General features: G+C 32.4%; 2 protein-coding genes across 2 annotated transcripts; one reads left to right on the forward strand and one right to left on the reverse strand.

The window, feature by feature from the left end:
- The first annotated feature begins 235 nt into the window (after positions 1–235).
- Positions 236–1,179, forward strand: LOC122304311 (RING-H2 finger protein ATL52-like). Its single transcript, XM_043116497.1, has one exon. It carries the CDS (start codon positions 368–370, stop codon positions 896–898), a length of 531 nt encoding a protein of 176 aa, XP_042972431.1. The 5' UTR covers positions 236–367; the 3' UTR covers positions 899–1,179.
- A 706-nt stretch (positions 1,180–1,885) lies between these two features.
- LOC122304310 (vacuolar protein sorting-associated protein 2 homolog 1) lies at positions 1,886–5,316 on the reverse strand. Its single transcript, XM_043116496.1, has 5 exons — positions 5,089–5,316; positions 4,200–4,330; positions 3,052–3,156; positions 2,280–2,540; positions 1,886–2,142 (listed from the first exon to the last, which is right to left on the reverse strand). The coding sequence occupies exons 1-5, from the start codon at positions 5,123–5,125 to the stop codon at positions 2,005–2,007; spliced, it is 672 nt and encodes a 223-aa protein (XP_042972430.1). The 5' UTR covers positions 5,126–5,316; the 3' UTR covers positions 1,886–2,004.
- Between the last annotated feature and the right edge of the window lie 8,273 nt (positions 5,317–13,589).

A 13,589-nucleotide genomic window follows, 5' to 3' on the forward strand; every position in this document is an offset into this window, starting at 1 on the left:
TATTTATTATTCTCAATAATTCCATGAAAGGGAGACAGACAGACAGACAGTTACAGGTTGCTTATCTACAATTCAGCCGGTGATTGTCCATTAATTTGTCTTTCTTTCTTATTTACAAACCATTAATATATCAATATGTGGCTTCCTAACCACCACGGCTTTTAGATTAACTACCAATTATTAATCTAATACTAACAACGATGTAATTGTCTTCTAAGACTAGTCACTAGTGTACTCTTTAGTATTCAGATCCCCTGCAATCATTCCCTGTCCTGTTGTAACCACTGTAACCTCTTATACTTACAACCTTATAAATTTCGTTCCTTGGCCATTTTTTCACAAACCAAAGAAGAAAAAGAAGAAGAGAATGGGTGATTTTGCAAGCCCCTTCAGACAGCCACCTCCTACTCCACCAAAATCCAACTTACCTACCTTATATTATGGCATCGTGGTGATCGCGACTGCCGCTCTGTTGTTAGCCCTATACAACCTCCTAATTGTCAGATGGTGCACACGGAGCCACCAAATCCAGAGAGCACCAAGACAAAGAAGCCTGTTGGAGGAGATCTCAACCAGTCAGAGATGTGAAAACCCCAACAGGAACTTGTTGTCCAGCTTCAAGTACAAGAAAGGAGTGGCAGCAGATGAACAAGGCGTTGAGCTGAATAATTGTGATTGTGCAGTTTGCTTATCAGCTTTCGAGGAAGGTGAAGAGGTGCGGAAACTGCCGCGGTGCAAGCACTCCTTTCATGCTCCATGCATAGATATGTGGCTCTACTCTCATGCTGATTGCCCGCTTTGTAGGTCACCCGTTGGCTGGCTGTGTCAGCGACATGTCGTGTATACACAGCAAGCAAATTCTCAAGAAAATGTGCAGGACTCAGGCAGCTCAGTTTGATGGATTTTGTTTTTCCCATCGGGAAGAGGAATTCTGATTACATTTCGTGTGTGGTGGGTATCTGTGACCTGTCAGGTTGATAATAACAAACAAAGAATATAGATAGGAAGCAAGTTGCACTGAGTGGGACAAGATGTTTGTGTTTCAAATTAAGCCGAGTCGTCAACCATGGAGGTCGATTATATACAGAACATTAATAGGTTTTAGTGTAACAGCTTCGCCAATCCAGCTTTAAGTTCCATCATTGCAATCCTATACATTTTTCACTTTTGTAGTGTTCAGCACCCGTCTTATAATTGGCCTATAACACAAGTTTCTTAATTGGCTGAGGACCCTATTTCTCAGATTTGTTCTCAAAGGTATAAAAAACATAACAGAAAATAGAGATATAGCCTATGCAAGATCATTACGTATTCATGAACCTAAAGGTCCTAAACAAGGACATAGGACCTCAGCTGGAAACGGTCTCACCTAGTGGCACGAGCAAGTGGTGTAAACTGTTATGCATTCGAATGCACCCGACTGCACAGACTTAGATTCATCCTAAAATACATAAACAAAGCATGAAAAGGTTTTTTTCTTTTTTTTTTCGTTTTTTTTTTTAACATACTGCAGTAGAGATATACCTGCTGCACAAAAAACCACCCACTAAAAAGCATTCAAGACTTATAAACCTCAAATCATCACCACTCATCAGTGTTAATAAACTTATATTCCACTCCACGCTTTCCCATTGAATCTTTCAATTCAACACAATCAGAAAGTAACGATCATTCGCTATCTCAAAAATTATCTACCAATATCCCATGAATTGTGTAAACTCAGGTATCACTTTACATAACCCCAAGTATTTTAAACACCAATAGAACCACGAGACAAGAACACATCCTTCTGATTCACCAAGTAATCGTGTCTATGCCTGCACAGGTATCTGGCCATTGCTTTCATAGCATGCATTTCTTGATGTATAAAATTTACCAAATGTAATTTTACTGAAATCTCCACTTCGTTTCAACCCACGCGTTGATACATTCTGGCAAAGTTTTCATAAGTTTCATAGGATGGACTTTCACTTTATACAGCAGATCTGAAGTTTATAGTGAAAATTACATTTTTCTTAAATTATCTAACCTTGCCTGTAACTCACTATCTATTCCACTGTCATCATTACCCACTGTTTCTACTTGTGGAACCTTATTCTTGGTTGGTGGTGCAGCAACAGCAGATGATGGTGCATTAACAAGCTGCATATATAATTAGAACATGTCAGGCTATAGTAGTTATGACCCAAAGTCTAACTTCGACACTACAGTAGACAAGCCTCATTTGATAAGTCAAACATGAGGACAGGGGCAAAAAAGAGAGAAGACAATAGAAGTACCGCTTGATTGACATCAATTCCAATCTCATCGAGAACTTGATTCACTAGATCTTCGGTTTCTTCCTCCTCCTCATCCCCTTCCAAAGCATCATCAATAGCATCTCCCATCACTTCAGTCGTCAATTCCATTTTCTCATTCTGCCTTTCAAATTCTTGCATAATTTTCTGCAATGATGGTAAGTTCATCTGTCTATTCATCTGGCCCATTGCCTTTGTCACGCCTTTCATTGCCTCCCCCATGGCTTGTGTTGATTTCAACGTCTAGAAGTAAAAGCAAATTTTATAATCAGGATGAACTCAAGAATTCTGTCAACTTACAAGCCATAGAAGCCTCAAACCAAAAGGCTCAAAGAAAGACTGAAATATGCACCATAACAGATATTTTTCTTTCATATTTCCTAAGAAGAAGACATCAGATCCAAGCTAAATTTTACACAAATATCCTCTTTCCAGTTTCTTTATAAATAAAAAAAGCCGCAAAGAAAAAGCCATGTATAACTGAAACCCTCATATGCAACATATATCACCTCCTTTTTTCTAGTTACACTAGCTGGCCTTACTTTGTGGTATCCCAAACACAACCTTAAATTGTTAAAAATCATATGGATACTGGCTTCTCCATATAGAAAGTAAGAAAATATCTACTACCATGTTTGAAAAAGATTAAAAAAAGCAACAGGCCTTGAGCTATTAGATATAGACTAAAATAAAGTATAGGCATAAAAGCATGTCATCGATGTGATCAAAATATATTACAGAAAGGATAACATACCTGGATTCTAAGAGATACACCCTGGAGTTGTGATTTAAGCTTATAAAATTTTTCAATCTGATGGCGTGTTCTAACGAGATCTTTTGCCATCACCCTCACAGCTCCCTGGAACAAAATTACTCCAAATCAAAGATAAATTTGAAATGGGTGGCCTCCAAACCCATGAAAACTTGTAGACAAACCAGATTCAATATCAGCCTCCAATTTGGAAATCTTAGACAAAAATACTTGTGCCAGAAAAAGCGCTCATAAGTTTGCAAGTTAAAAACCAATACTAAGTTTACTGCTTCAAGAGCTTGATGAAAGTTAAAAAGAATCCTCACATATCCCATACACATAAAGGCAACCAAGTGGAATCTAAAAGTCGCAGTGGACTAGAAATATGAGAATCAGTGAGCTCTAGTGCAAATAGCACTTTGTCCAGTGTAAGAATAGGATGGAAGGTGACATCATGGTTTCAAGGCCCAACGGGCTCCTGTCTAACTTATCTATCCAAAGAAAAGGGATACTTGCATACATACAAATACAGAGAGAGGGAGATCCCAAAATTTCATGTAAGATATGAACTTTAGTATTGGCTTGGGAGATCCAGTGATCTCCAAAGCTCAACATGAGCCTCATGTTTTGTATTGAACTTCTGAGAATTAATGACACACCAGACAAAAAGCTCATGCTCAAAGTAGAAATAGCCATTGCATTGCTCCAGGGTTTTAGGCCACTGATACATCGATTAATAACGCTATTATCTCACAACGTGTGTGTGTGTGTGTTGTGGGGGGAGGGATGTTGGATCTTGCAATACAATTAAGAAGAGATTGCAATGCACTTCCTTTTGTCTCTCCTTTTTTTTTCCCTCTTTGTAGCTTAAGTATTAAGAGAAAAATGTAAAAAATATATATTCTCAGCCACTCTCACTATAGAATCAGCATGCTCGATTATTCTTACCTTAACCAAAGATAAAACAAATAAGCCTCAATGTAACATCCACCAACAAAAAAACAAAAAAAAAAAACTCAAACTACAGAAAATAAAGGTCGAAAGGATAAAAATATGCTGGAAAGTACGAATTCTATGAGCGAATGTATATACGATACAAATACATAAACTGGAACCGGCAACTACAAAAGTAGTAGGCAAAGATAACAAACCATCTGCCCTTGCTTGGCGCTTTTCTTTATCTCCAGAATTAGTTTCTTCTCCTGCGTTTGTAGACCTTGTCTCTCCCGATCTATTTCCCTTATAGATTTGTCCAGCATCCTCTTATTTTCCCGCAGAAGTTCTGAGGATAAAAAAGAATGCAACAACCATGAACAAATTCATTTTATAAACGACTACGGGCTACTAAAACGCAATGCACCATCCCCAATTACTTACCATACACCTAGGCACATAAGCAACACCCAAAATGAAGCCATAGACAACAAAAACCCAACTGATCGGGGCATGCACATGAAAATATGGAAGTTCATATTTGAAGTTACGCAAACCAATAACTATGGACCCATCAAACCGATTATAACCCAGTCTAAAAAATTTTAAAAAAACCAAATACATGCTTGCCTTTCGCCAATTCTGTAACCCAGTATCAGATGGATTACAAAATGGAGACAGCAATATTGTTATACTTTGCGAGCCGGGACCATTACATTTTGATTGTGATGTGTAGCAGAGAATCAATCTAAAACATACTCAACTGATAACGTTCATGATCAATTCAATCCACAACATGGGAATCCCATTATAAATAACCAAAATCAAATAAATGGATCAGGAAGAAGTAATCCGAAATAATAAAAATACGAAAAAAAATGTATTCCGCTTCATTCAGTCTCCTTCCCGACAAAGGGATCAAACAATGAAAAGCCCAACTCCGACCACAAAGCCGACTCCTAGTCGAACACAAGTAACAAATTACTCAAAAATGAGGTTTCGATTATACTCATAATTCTCAAACCCGGCATATAATACCAAATTTTTCTGCAAATCACGCTGTTAACAATCAGAAGAAGAAAGAAGACGAAAGATGCGATGACGAACCTGCGGGAGTTTTTCTCTTGCCAAATAGAAAGCTCATGGCGACCGAAAATCGAGATAAATTTTCTTTGTTCTCTTTTCCGTCGGTTGAATCGAAGCAGATGGAGAAGCTCTGCGATTCTCTCTTTCTATAAGACTCGGAGGTTTCTTTGATCGTTGATCGCCTTTCTTTTTTACGCGGTAGAATGGTCGAGCTTTGGATTGGAATAATACTCCTGGAACGCAACCCGTCTGTTCACGCGCGCAATAAATCAGTATTTTAATGTAGATTTTATTTATTTTAAAAAGAAATCAATATTTCAATACTATAACTAGCATTAATTTAATCGAAAAATGTTATATATATATATATATAAAATATTATGAAATTGTTTTAAAAAAATTGAGATTTATTATTAAAAATTAATTTTTTTATATTTTTTTTTAAATAATTACATGATACTTGCACACTCACAATTATAACTATCATTTTTTAATTATTTTTAATCTTAAATTTTATTTTTCTTGAATTATATTTGTTCCATGATAAGTATTAAATAGCTCATATATAAATTATTTAAAATATATCTTATCATAATTAAGAATAAAAACATTTTCAAAGGAGAATAGTATTAATTTAATTAAAAATAAGATTAAAATTATTTTTAATTTTTTTAATTCAAACATTGTAAAAAGAAATCAAATATTTCTTATATTGTAGAGAAAAATAGACATAATTTGTGAACCCTCAGTATTAAATATTGCCTTTAAGTGGTATAGGCAGCGCAGTTTACATATTGTGGCTGTATTTCTCTACTATTTCTCTTCTTTAAATTATAAAAAATATATATATTTTAATAAAAAAAACTTTAAAAAAAAGAAAAAATTTAAAAAAATAAAAGCATGATTCGATAAAGGTATTACTTCCCTATATTTTTAAATATTTTTTTAAAAAAATACAAATTTATTAAAAATTACTGCTTAAGTAAAAATAAAATAAAAATAATTCTGTACAAAAATTCAATGGATATGGTTGACAGTAAATTTTTTTTATAGAATTAATATTTACAATCGTATACATATAATTCGTAAAGATTGTATAATATTTTAAAAAAAAATTGGGTAAATATAGAATTTATATAAAAAAATAATAATTTTTTAATATTTCATAACAATTGTCGATCTTTGCGCACCGATTGTAGGAATTTTTTTTTTTTTAATAAAATATTTTAGAATTTTGTTATATATAAATACAATTATGTATAAATATGTATATTAATATTGATTTATTCATACTTAAAATTTAAATTAATATTATTTTTAATAAAATTTACTTTTTAACTAATTATATTATATTGATATATAGATTAGATTAGTGTACAATTTTATTTATAATTATATTTTTCTCATATTTTATAATGCGGTGGGCACCACTCCGAAGCTTCTCTTGTTGGTTGTTGCTTAAACAACAAGGAGATGAACGGTCAAACCGTGTCGGTGTCTGCCTACGGAATACGACACGAACGTCAAGTCGCTTTTGCCTAATACGACAAATAGGGAGAGAATAAAATTGGTCGGAGATTCTAGCTAATTTACAACTAGTAATCCTATTGCTACGTATTGATATTTCATGATTTTAAAATTGAAGTTTAAGTGTAAATTGAAACTATTTATAATAGTAAAGTTTGATATTTGGATTACGGGATGGACTTTAAACTAGTTAGATATTTTAAAAGTGTTGCAATGATTGGCTCATCGTTAAAGCAATAATTGGATGGCTCAAACCAAACATTCTACAATAAAAAAAAGGTTCTTTAATCACGCCCAAAAAAAATTGTTACATTAGTTGCCCCTGTCCTTTTTCTTAAGAAAAAAAACATTAAAGTTAATTTAGTCGTAGGTACAACCTAAAGTCCATCGACACTCTTTTATTGATATAGGTACCTACAAGACATATTTTAGGTCTCTTTTTAGAGGTGAATAGCCTCTCATCTCATGTCATCCCATTTCAATATCTAAATATCACAAATATAAATATTTTTTTAATTTTAAATTTTTAACTTTTTCATCTAATCATTACAACTTTTACATACTTTTCAATAAAATACAAAAAACAATTCAAAATTTTCAAATCCTAAAATAAAAATTATATTAAAAAATCATATTCTAACAATGTTTTAACTTTATAATATTTTTATTTAACTTTTTCTCTCTCTTTTTTCAAAACTATGTTAAACATCTTATTAACTTAAACTATTTTGTTACTATTCACATATTATATTATCTTATCTCACTATCCAAACGAGACCTTAATGGTACATATGCTTGCAACTCTTAGGGGATGTTTAGAAATAATTCTCATCACATCTCATTTATTTTCTAAGTATTATTCAAATACAAATACTTTCAAACTAATCATTATAACATTTCCAAACAAATCATTATAATTTTTCCAAATTCTAAAATAAAAAGCAAAAAACAATTCAATTTTTTTAAGATCTCAAAATAAAAATAATATTACAAAACAAAAAATAATATTCTAACAATATTTTAAGTTTATAATATTGTTTTACTTTTTCTCTCTAATTTACTATTCACAAAACATCGTATTACTATTTAAAAACTTTTATCTCATCTCATTCTCTAAACACCCCTTAGGCCCCCGTTTGGATTGCAAGATGGTACCATCTCATTCATCTTATCTTATCTCAACATCCAAATATTATAAGTGTAAATACTTTTCAATTTCAAATTTTTAATTTTTTTTATTTAATCATTACAACTTTCCAAAACTTCAAGTAAATCACAAATAATAATTTAATTTTTTCTAATTCCAAAATAAAAATTATATTAAAAAATGTATTGTAAGAATTTTTTAATTTTATAATATTTTTATTCAAATTTTTCTCTATCTCTTTTATTAAAATCTTATAAAACATCTTAATTTAAATATTTTTAATACTAGTTACGAACTATTTTATTATTCATAAATATTTTATCCGTCGGAAACTTTCGAATACACAAAAGTTGTATGTTGTTGTTTATTACCTGTACATGTTTGTCCCGATGCCTTTTGTGGTGATGATAATCTTAAAACAAGTGACATGGCTTTTAAGTAATATGTTGAATTTATTTTATAATAAAAATAATTTTATAATATAATATACCATATCAAATTTTATTTTTATTAAATTGCATGAAATATTTCTCTTAAAAAATTGAGGTCTTTACTGACCAAACAAATTGGGGTGGTTATTGGGCCTATCTTGTCTAACTAGTTTTTCATATGGACTTTAAGCCTTTTGGGCTTAACATGGTTTATATGGGCCCCATTTTAACCCTTACATTCTTAATTCTCTTGGTCCGTAATGGTCAGGTGGGACATGGGAATTAAGCAATGTGGGGCCGTGGGCTGTACGTTTTGAAATCATGTCCTATCCAGGACTACACGTTCAAAGAGTCGTGGTCAGTTTTCTATTATTGGTGATTAAATAGAATTATTTTAGGTGTCTTCTTTTAAAAAATAAATATATTAGTTTTAAAGAAATTTTATAAAAATAAATTTATAAATTGATATGATTTAATATAGTATATTAGATAGTAAAGCTGCTCTTATTATAAAGTAGAATTAATATATTATATAAAGTCATATAAATTTTTTAATTTATTTTTACGAGATCTTTTTATAATTACAACACTTCTTTCCAAATTTAAAGTACATGTGTGTCGTATCTCAGCATACATGATGTAAATGCGCTCGTGCCTTCCTCTTTTCTACATTTACATTTTATCATTTTCATACTAGTAATGTTAAGTATAAGACTTAAATAGACAAGTCTTATACAAACTTTTCGTAAAAATATGTGTTCTACTAATCAAGAATAGATTTTTTTATACTTTTTTTAAATGTGATTCACTTTTTTATAAAAACTTGTATGAAACTTATTTATTTAAAACTTATACAAATCATTTCTCTTTTCATATTCTCAAATCCCCCAACCAGCCTACTGCCTCCCCCTCTCTCCCCTCTCGCTCTCAGCCTTCGGAACATCTCATATTCAAATCAACGAGTTCAATACAAGTACTTGTAAACAAGTGTACAAAAATTACTTTTTTATTAATGGAACCGACTTTTTTATAAATGACTTATATGAAATTTATCTATTTGAAGTTTGTAAGTAACGTAACTATTAAAGAACATGTAGAACTCATTTGACAAATAAATGAATTATTCATCAAATTAAGTATAACTTGGTGGTAAGGTTTTGAATAAAAATTAAAACAAACCGAATTCTGACACTCATTACCCGCTAGAAGTTGACTTATATACACCTAAAGTTATATTGAAGGTAGGTTGAGCTTAAATGGTTATAGGCTATAGCAAGATCCAAATTTTTCAAAGCTAAAAGATATTAGTAATTCAAAAAGAATTGCACAAGGTTCTAAACCTAAACATTAGGTACTGTTTGGCCATCAAGAATTTTTATTTTAAACATAAAATTCTTATTTCATCATTACAACTTTCTCAAATCTCCATATAAAATATAATAAATAATTTAACTTTTTCTCTATTTTTTCAAATCTCAAAATAATAATAATATTAAAATATAATATTTTAATATTTAATCTTAAAATTCAAAATTTTCATTTAAAAAATCTCAGTAGCCAAGCAGATTAGGTCAAGATTTCTTAAATTATATATACATACTTAAAAATACTCAAAGTTAGTTTTTAAAATTTGTAGATAAAGTTATAAGATATAATAAAATTATCTATTGAGCCATATTCAAACATCTATTGAGAGAGCTCAAAGCCTCAAACGCATTCGATGAATAAGTGATTTTTTTTATAAAAATAAATATAATATGGTGGTAAGGTCGACGTCAAGTACTCATGTTTAAATAAAAATTTTGCTACACCCTCAATGATGGATCCCATGAGGTCTTAAATAAACAAATATGTTTGATAATTCGCTTGGTATTCGTCTGGTTAAATTTGAATTAAATTCTATTCGTGAAAAAAAAAAAAAAAGAAGAAGAAGAAGAAGAAAAGAAAAGTTGTCTATGAAAGTAGATACCTGCTCGATTAGTAAATGATACATATTTTACTAAACTCAATTAAAGCACATTAAGGCCAGCTCATTTATGTTCAAGTCGACTCAATTAAAACTCATTCATATATTAATAAATATATACATACACTTATGTGTGCGTATATATATTAGCTAATAATATAGACATATCACTTTTATAATTAAATATATATAACATGTAACCTAATTACTCATGCCTATATATTGAATATGCTTCATAGCTATATTTGATAATATGTACAATAATTAATCAATAATTTAATAATTTCATATACTAGTATGTTAGAACCATATATAAACTAGAGATGTGCTATCATATTATGTGTATGTATTAATAATTTATGTAGGCATATAATATATTGTTATTATGGATAAATATCAACTAGCAATATATTAACTTTTTATAAATCTTTAAAATCTTATAATCCAATATATGTTCTACTTTATAGTTGTATAAATTCAATATTAGATTTTTTTTTATTTATCTAATTTATTAATTATTAAATTTTATTCAAAAATTAAATAACTCGAACTCGAATTGAGAGTTTAGTTTACCGAGTCAAGCTCGGATAAAGGTTAAATAAAAATCTCGAGTTTGGGCTTGAATTTGAGTTTTTTGAATCAAGTCGAGCTCAACAAGCCAAATCAACAAGCCAAAGACTGGCTTGACTTGGCTCGGCTCAATTATAGCCCTAGGTCCCGAGAAGGCCAAATCCCTTTTATTTTTTCATAAATTTTTTTTATTATATCTTTAAATATTTTTTAAAAAATTCACAACATCATTAAAAAAATACATCCTTAATCACTAAACAAAATAATAATAATAATAAAGTGTCGGTAAGCATGTCGGGACCCAACTCTCAGTAGCTCTACCATTTTCCATAAAAATTACACAAATCGAGCTGCGCCTTACCGTCCATTACTTATTTGAACTCAACTTGTTTATAACTATACCTATATTGCAAGTGGATTGACTTTAAATGGTTACAAGAAAAATCAAATGTGATCTAGTTCAATGCTAAAATATATTAGCATCAAACTTAAGTAGATTAGTGGAGTTTTTATGGTCTTTAATGTAACTTATATCTTTTTGTAACTTTTTCATTACATCTTGATAATTTTTATGTGACGCCCCAAATCTCCACATACAGACACGGAAAAATCGAGACGTCCGAATGATGACAATACGGGTCACCACCCTATTGACGAGTGCCAAATATGTGTATAAGTAACAAATGTGCAAAAAGAAACACGCAGCGGATAACGAAAGTCATATAACTAAATATCAGAATTTTTCCTAGTTTAATACAAAACTATTCAAAATATACATAATAAAATATTTCAAACTACAAATATAGTTTCAAATCCAACAACAAAGCATAACTCCAACTCAGAACTCCAGCGGAGCCGCATCCTCGGGCTCAGCCTCCTCCTCCTTGAACTCTGCACCAAAATCTACGGTACAAAAAATGGTGCCGCAGGTAAGTAAGATCCAAACGCCACTAGATAAAAACATATTAAAACTCAAACAATATGCATAAAAGAAAGCAAATGCACATGTCCCATAAAAAACCACATTTTTTCCACGCATGCCAAAATCCCATTTGGCTCAAAAACATAACCTTTAAAACCAGTCGTCGTCATTATCCCAGATAATAGCCCAAATTAATAAACCACAATTTTTCAAAAAATGGATCACAAAGCTTCCACGTAACCTTGCCATTTTTCCAGAAAATGGCCCGTATCCGAAAACCATAAAACCGATCCAATTATGCATGCATCATGATCTCCCCTATGGATCATCCGCACACTCTGGCTCCTGTGCCGCACCGCAGATAACGTCTACACGTATGACACCTAAACTAACGATGCCCAGTACTCGCGCCCAGCGCATCCCTGGACCAGGCCATCCTCTAGTTCCCGCCACTCTAAGGACTACGGAGTCGACATGACAGCGTTACCGTATCGTGCGATCCGGGATGTCACTCAGTATTATCCACTCTCGAGTGACTAGAGAAGCTCCACCGAGATAATACCCCATCCCGGCTTGGGGTCGTGATACACACTCATCCGAAAATCTATTTACGCCAATAAAACATGATTTTTCTCAATTAAAATAAAATGCACATGTATGCTTCATGTAATGCACGCCTCAAGGCACAAATAATCAACTAATCACAAAACAATCAAATCAAGCAACTTCGTCCTCAATCCATCCGACCCATGAACTCCTCGGACTCAATCCGGAATCAACCAACCAACAGTCAAATAAATATTGTAAGAGCAAAAATATATTTAAATCTAATAAGTTTGGAAAATACTTACAGCGTTATAAGGTATTTTTCGAAAGCTCACGATGTCGCAAACGGCGGAGAAAAAGTAACGTAATAGTATATTTTACACTGTGGCCGTGGGTAATAAATTACCCACTTTCGAATGGGGACAAACCAAAATTCGAAATTGATAGGGAATGGTCTAGGGATTTTTATGAAGCTAATGGAAGTGAGCTTTGGCCGTGGGTGGCGGCGCACGGTGGCAGATCGGTCACTTGAAGCTAATTTCGGCCTTGGAGAGTGAGGGCTATACACAACTCCGTTGGTCATGAAATTTCTTGGGGAAGGTCATGGAAATGAGAGGAACAAGATGGTGGTGGTGAAACACCATGGGTGGCCGTTACGGCGGCGTATGGTGGTGCAACCGAAACTCTAGCTATGGAGATCCATCGGAGAAAAAGAGAGAGTTAGGGGAAAAGAAAGACATTGGGAGAAAGCCCTTGATGTGGTGAATCCAACGGTGGTGCTTGGTGGCTGATTTGGCCGTGTATGGTGGCTCAAAGAGGAGAAAAAGGTTTGAAGACATATTTATTTGGAGGAGAAAAGAGAGAGAGTGGGTGGCCGGCGTAGCACACTACCAGTGCAGTAGGGCTCGCTGGTCTGAGAGGGAGGTGGAGGTGGGTCAATGTGGCTGGAAGTGGCGCCGGCTGGGAGCTTGGACCGAACAGTTGAGGGAGAGGGAGGCCGTGTGAGCGGGAGAGAAGGAAGAAAGAAGAAAAAAAATAAAAGGAAAAAGAAAAGGAAAAAGTGAAAAAGAAAAAGAGAAAATAAAAAGAAAAGATGAGGAAAAGAAATGAGATCTAATTCTCACTTCCAGAGTCCAAAAACTGATCCGACGAAAACAAATATAAAAACTATAAAACGACGAAAATAAATTAAACACCACATCAAACTAAAATAAAACCAATTAAAATACAATAATTTAAAACAAAATGTTGCCCAGATGACTAACACAAGAGAGGGGATGAATTGAGTTGTATTAAAAAAAATAACAATTATAAATCAAATATATAATATAAAAAATAAACAAAATATGAAATAACAATAAATATAAAGAGTAAGGGTAAGAGAGAAGCAAACTCAGTACGTTAACGAGATTC

Source organism: Carya illinoinensis, chromosome 3 (genome assembly GCF_018687715.1).
Source record: "Carya illinoinensis cultivar Pawnee chromosome 3, C.illinoinensisPawnee_v1, whole genome shotgun sequence".
Classification (NCBI taxonomy): domain Eukaryota; kingdom Viridiplantae; phylum Streptophyta; class Magnoliopsida; order Fagales; family Juglandaceae; genus Carya; species Carya illinoinensis.

What these genes read in the sequence shown, in the direction of transcription:
- LOC122304310 (XM_043116496.1), bottom strand. Translation starts at nt 5,125, where the DNA reads ATGAGCTTTCTATTTGGCAAGAGAAAAACTCCCGCAG. An exon ending in CAAGAGAAAAACTCCCGCAG is followed by an intron (nt 4,331 to 5,088) that starts GTTCGTCATCGC and finishes TTTTATCCTCAG; the next exon opens with AACTTCTGCGGGAAAATAAG. An exon ending in GCGCCAAGCAAGGGCAGATG is followed by an intron (nt 3,157 to 4,199) that starts GTTTGTTATCTT and finishes ATTTTGTTCCAG; the next exon opens with GGAGCTGTGAGGGTGATGGC.
- LOC122304311 (XM_043116497.1), top strand. Translation starts at nt 368, where the DNA reads ATGGGTGATTTTGCAAGCCCCTTCAGACAGCCACCTCCTACTCCACCA.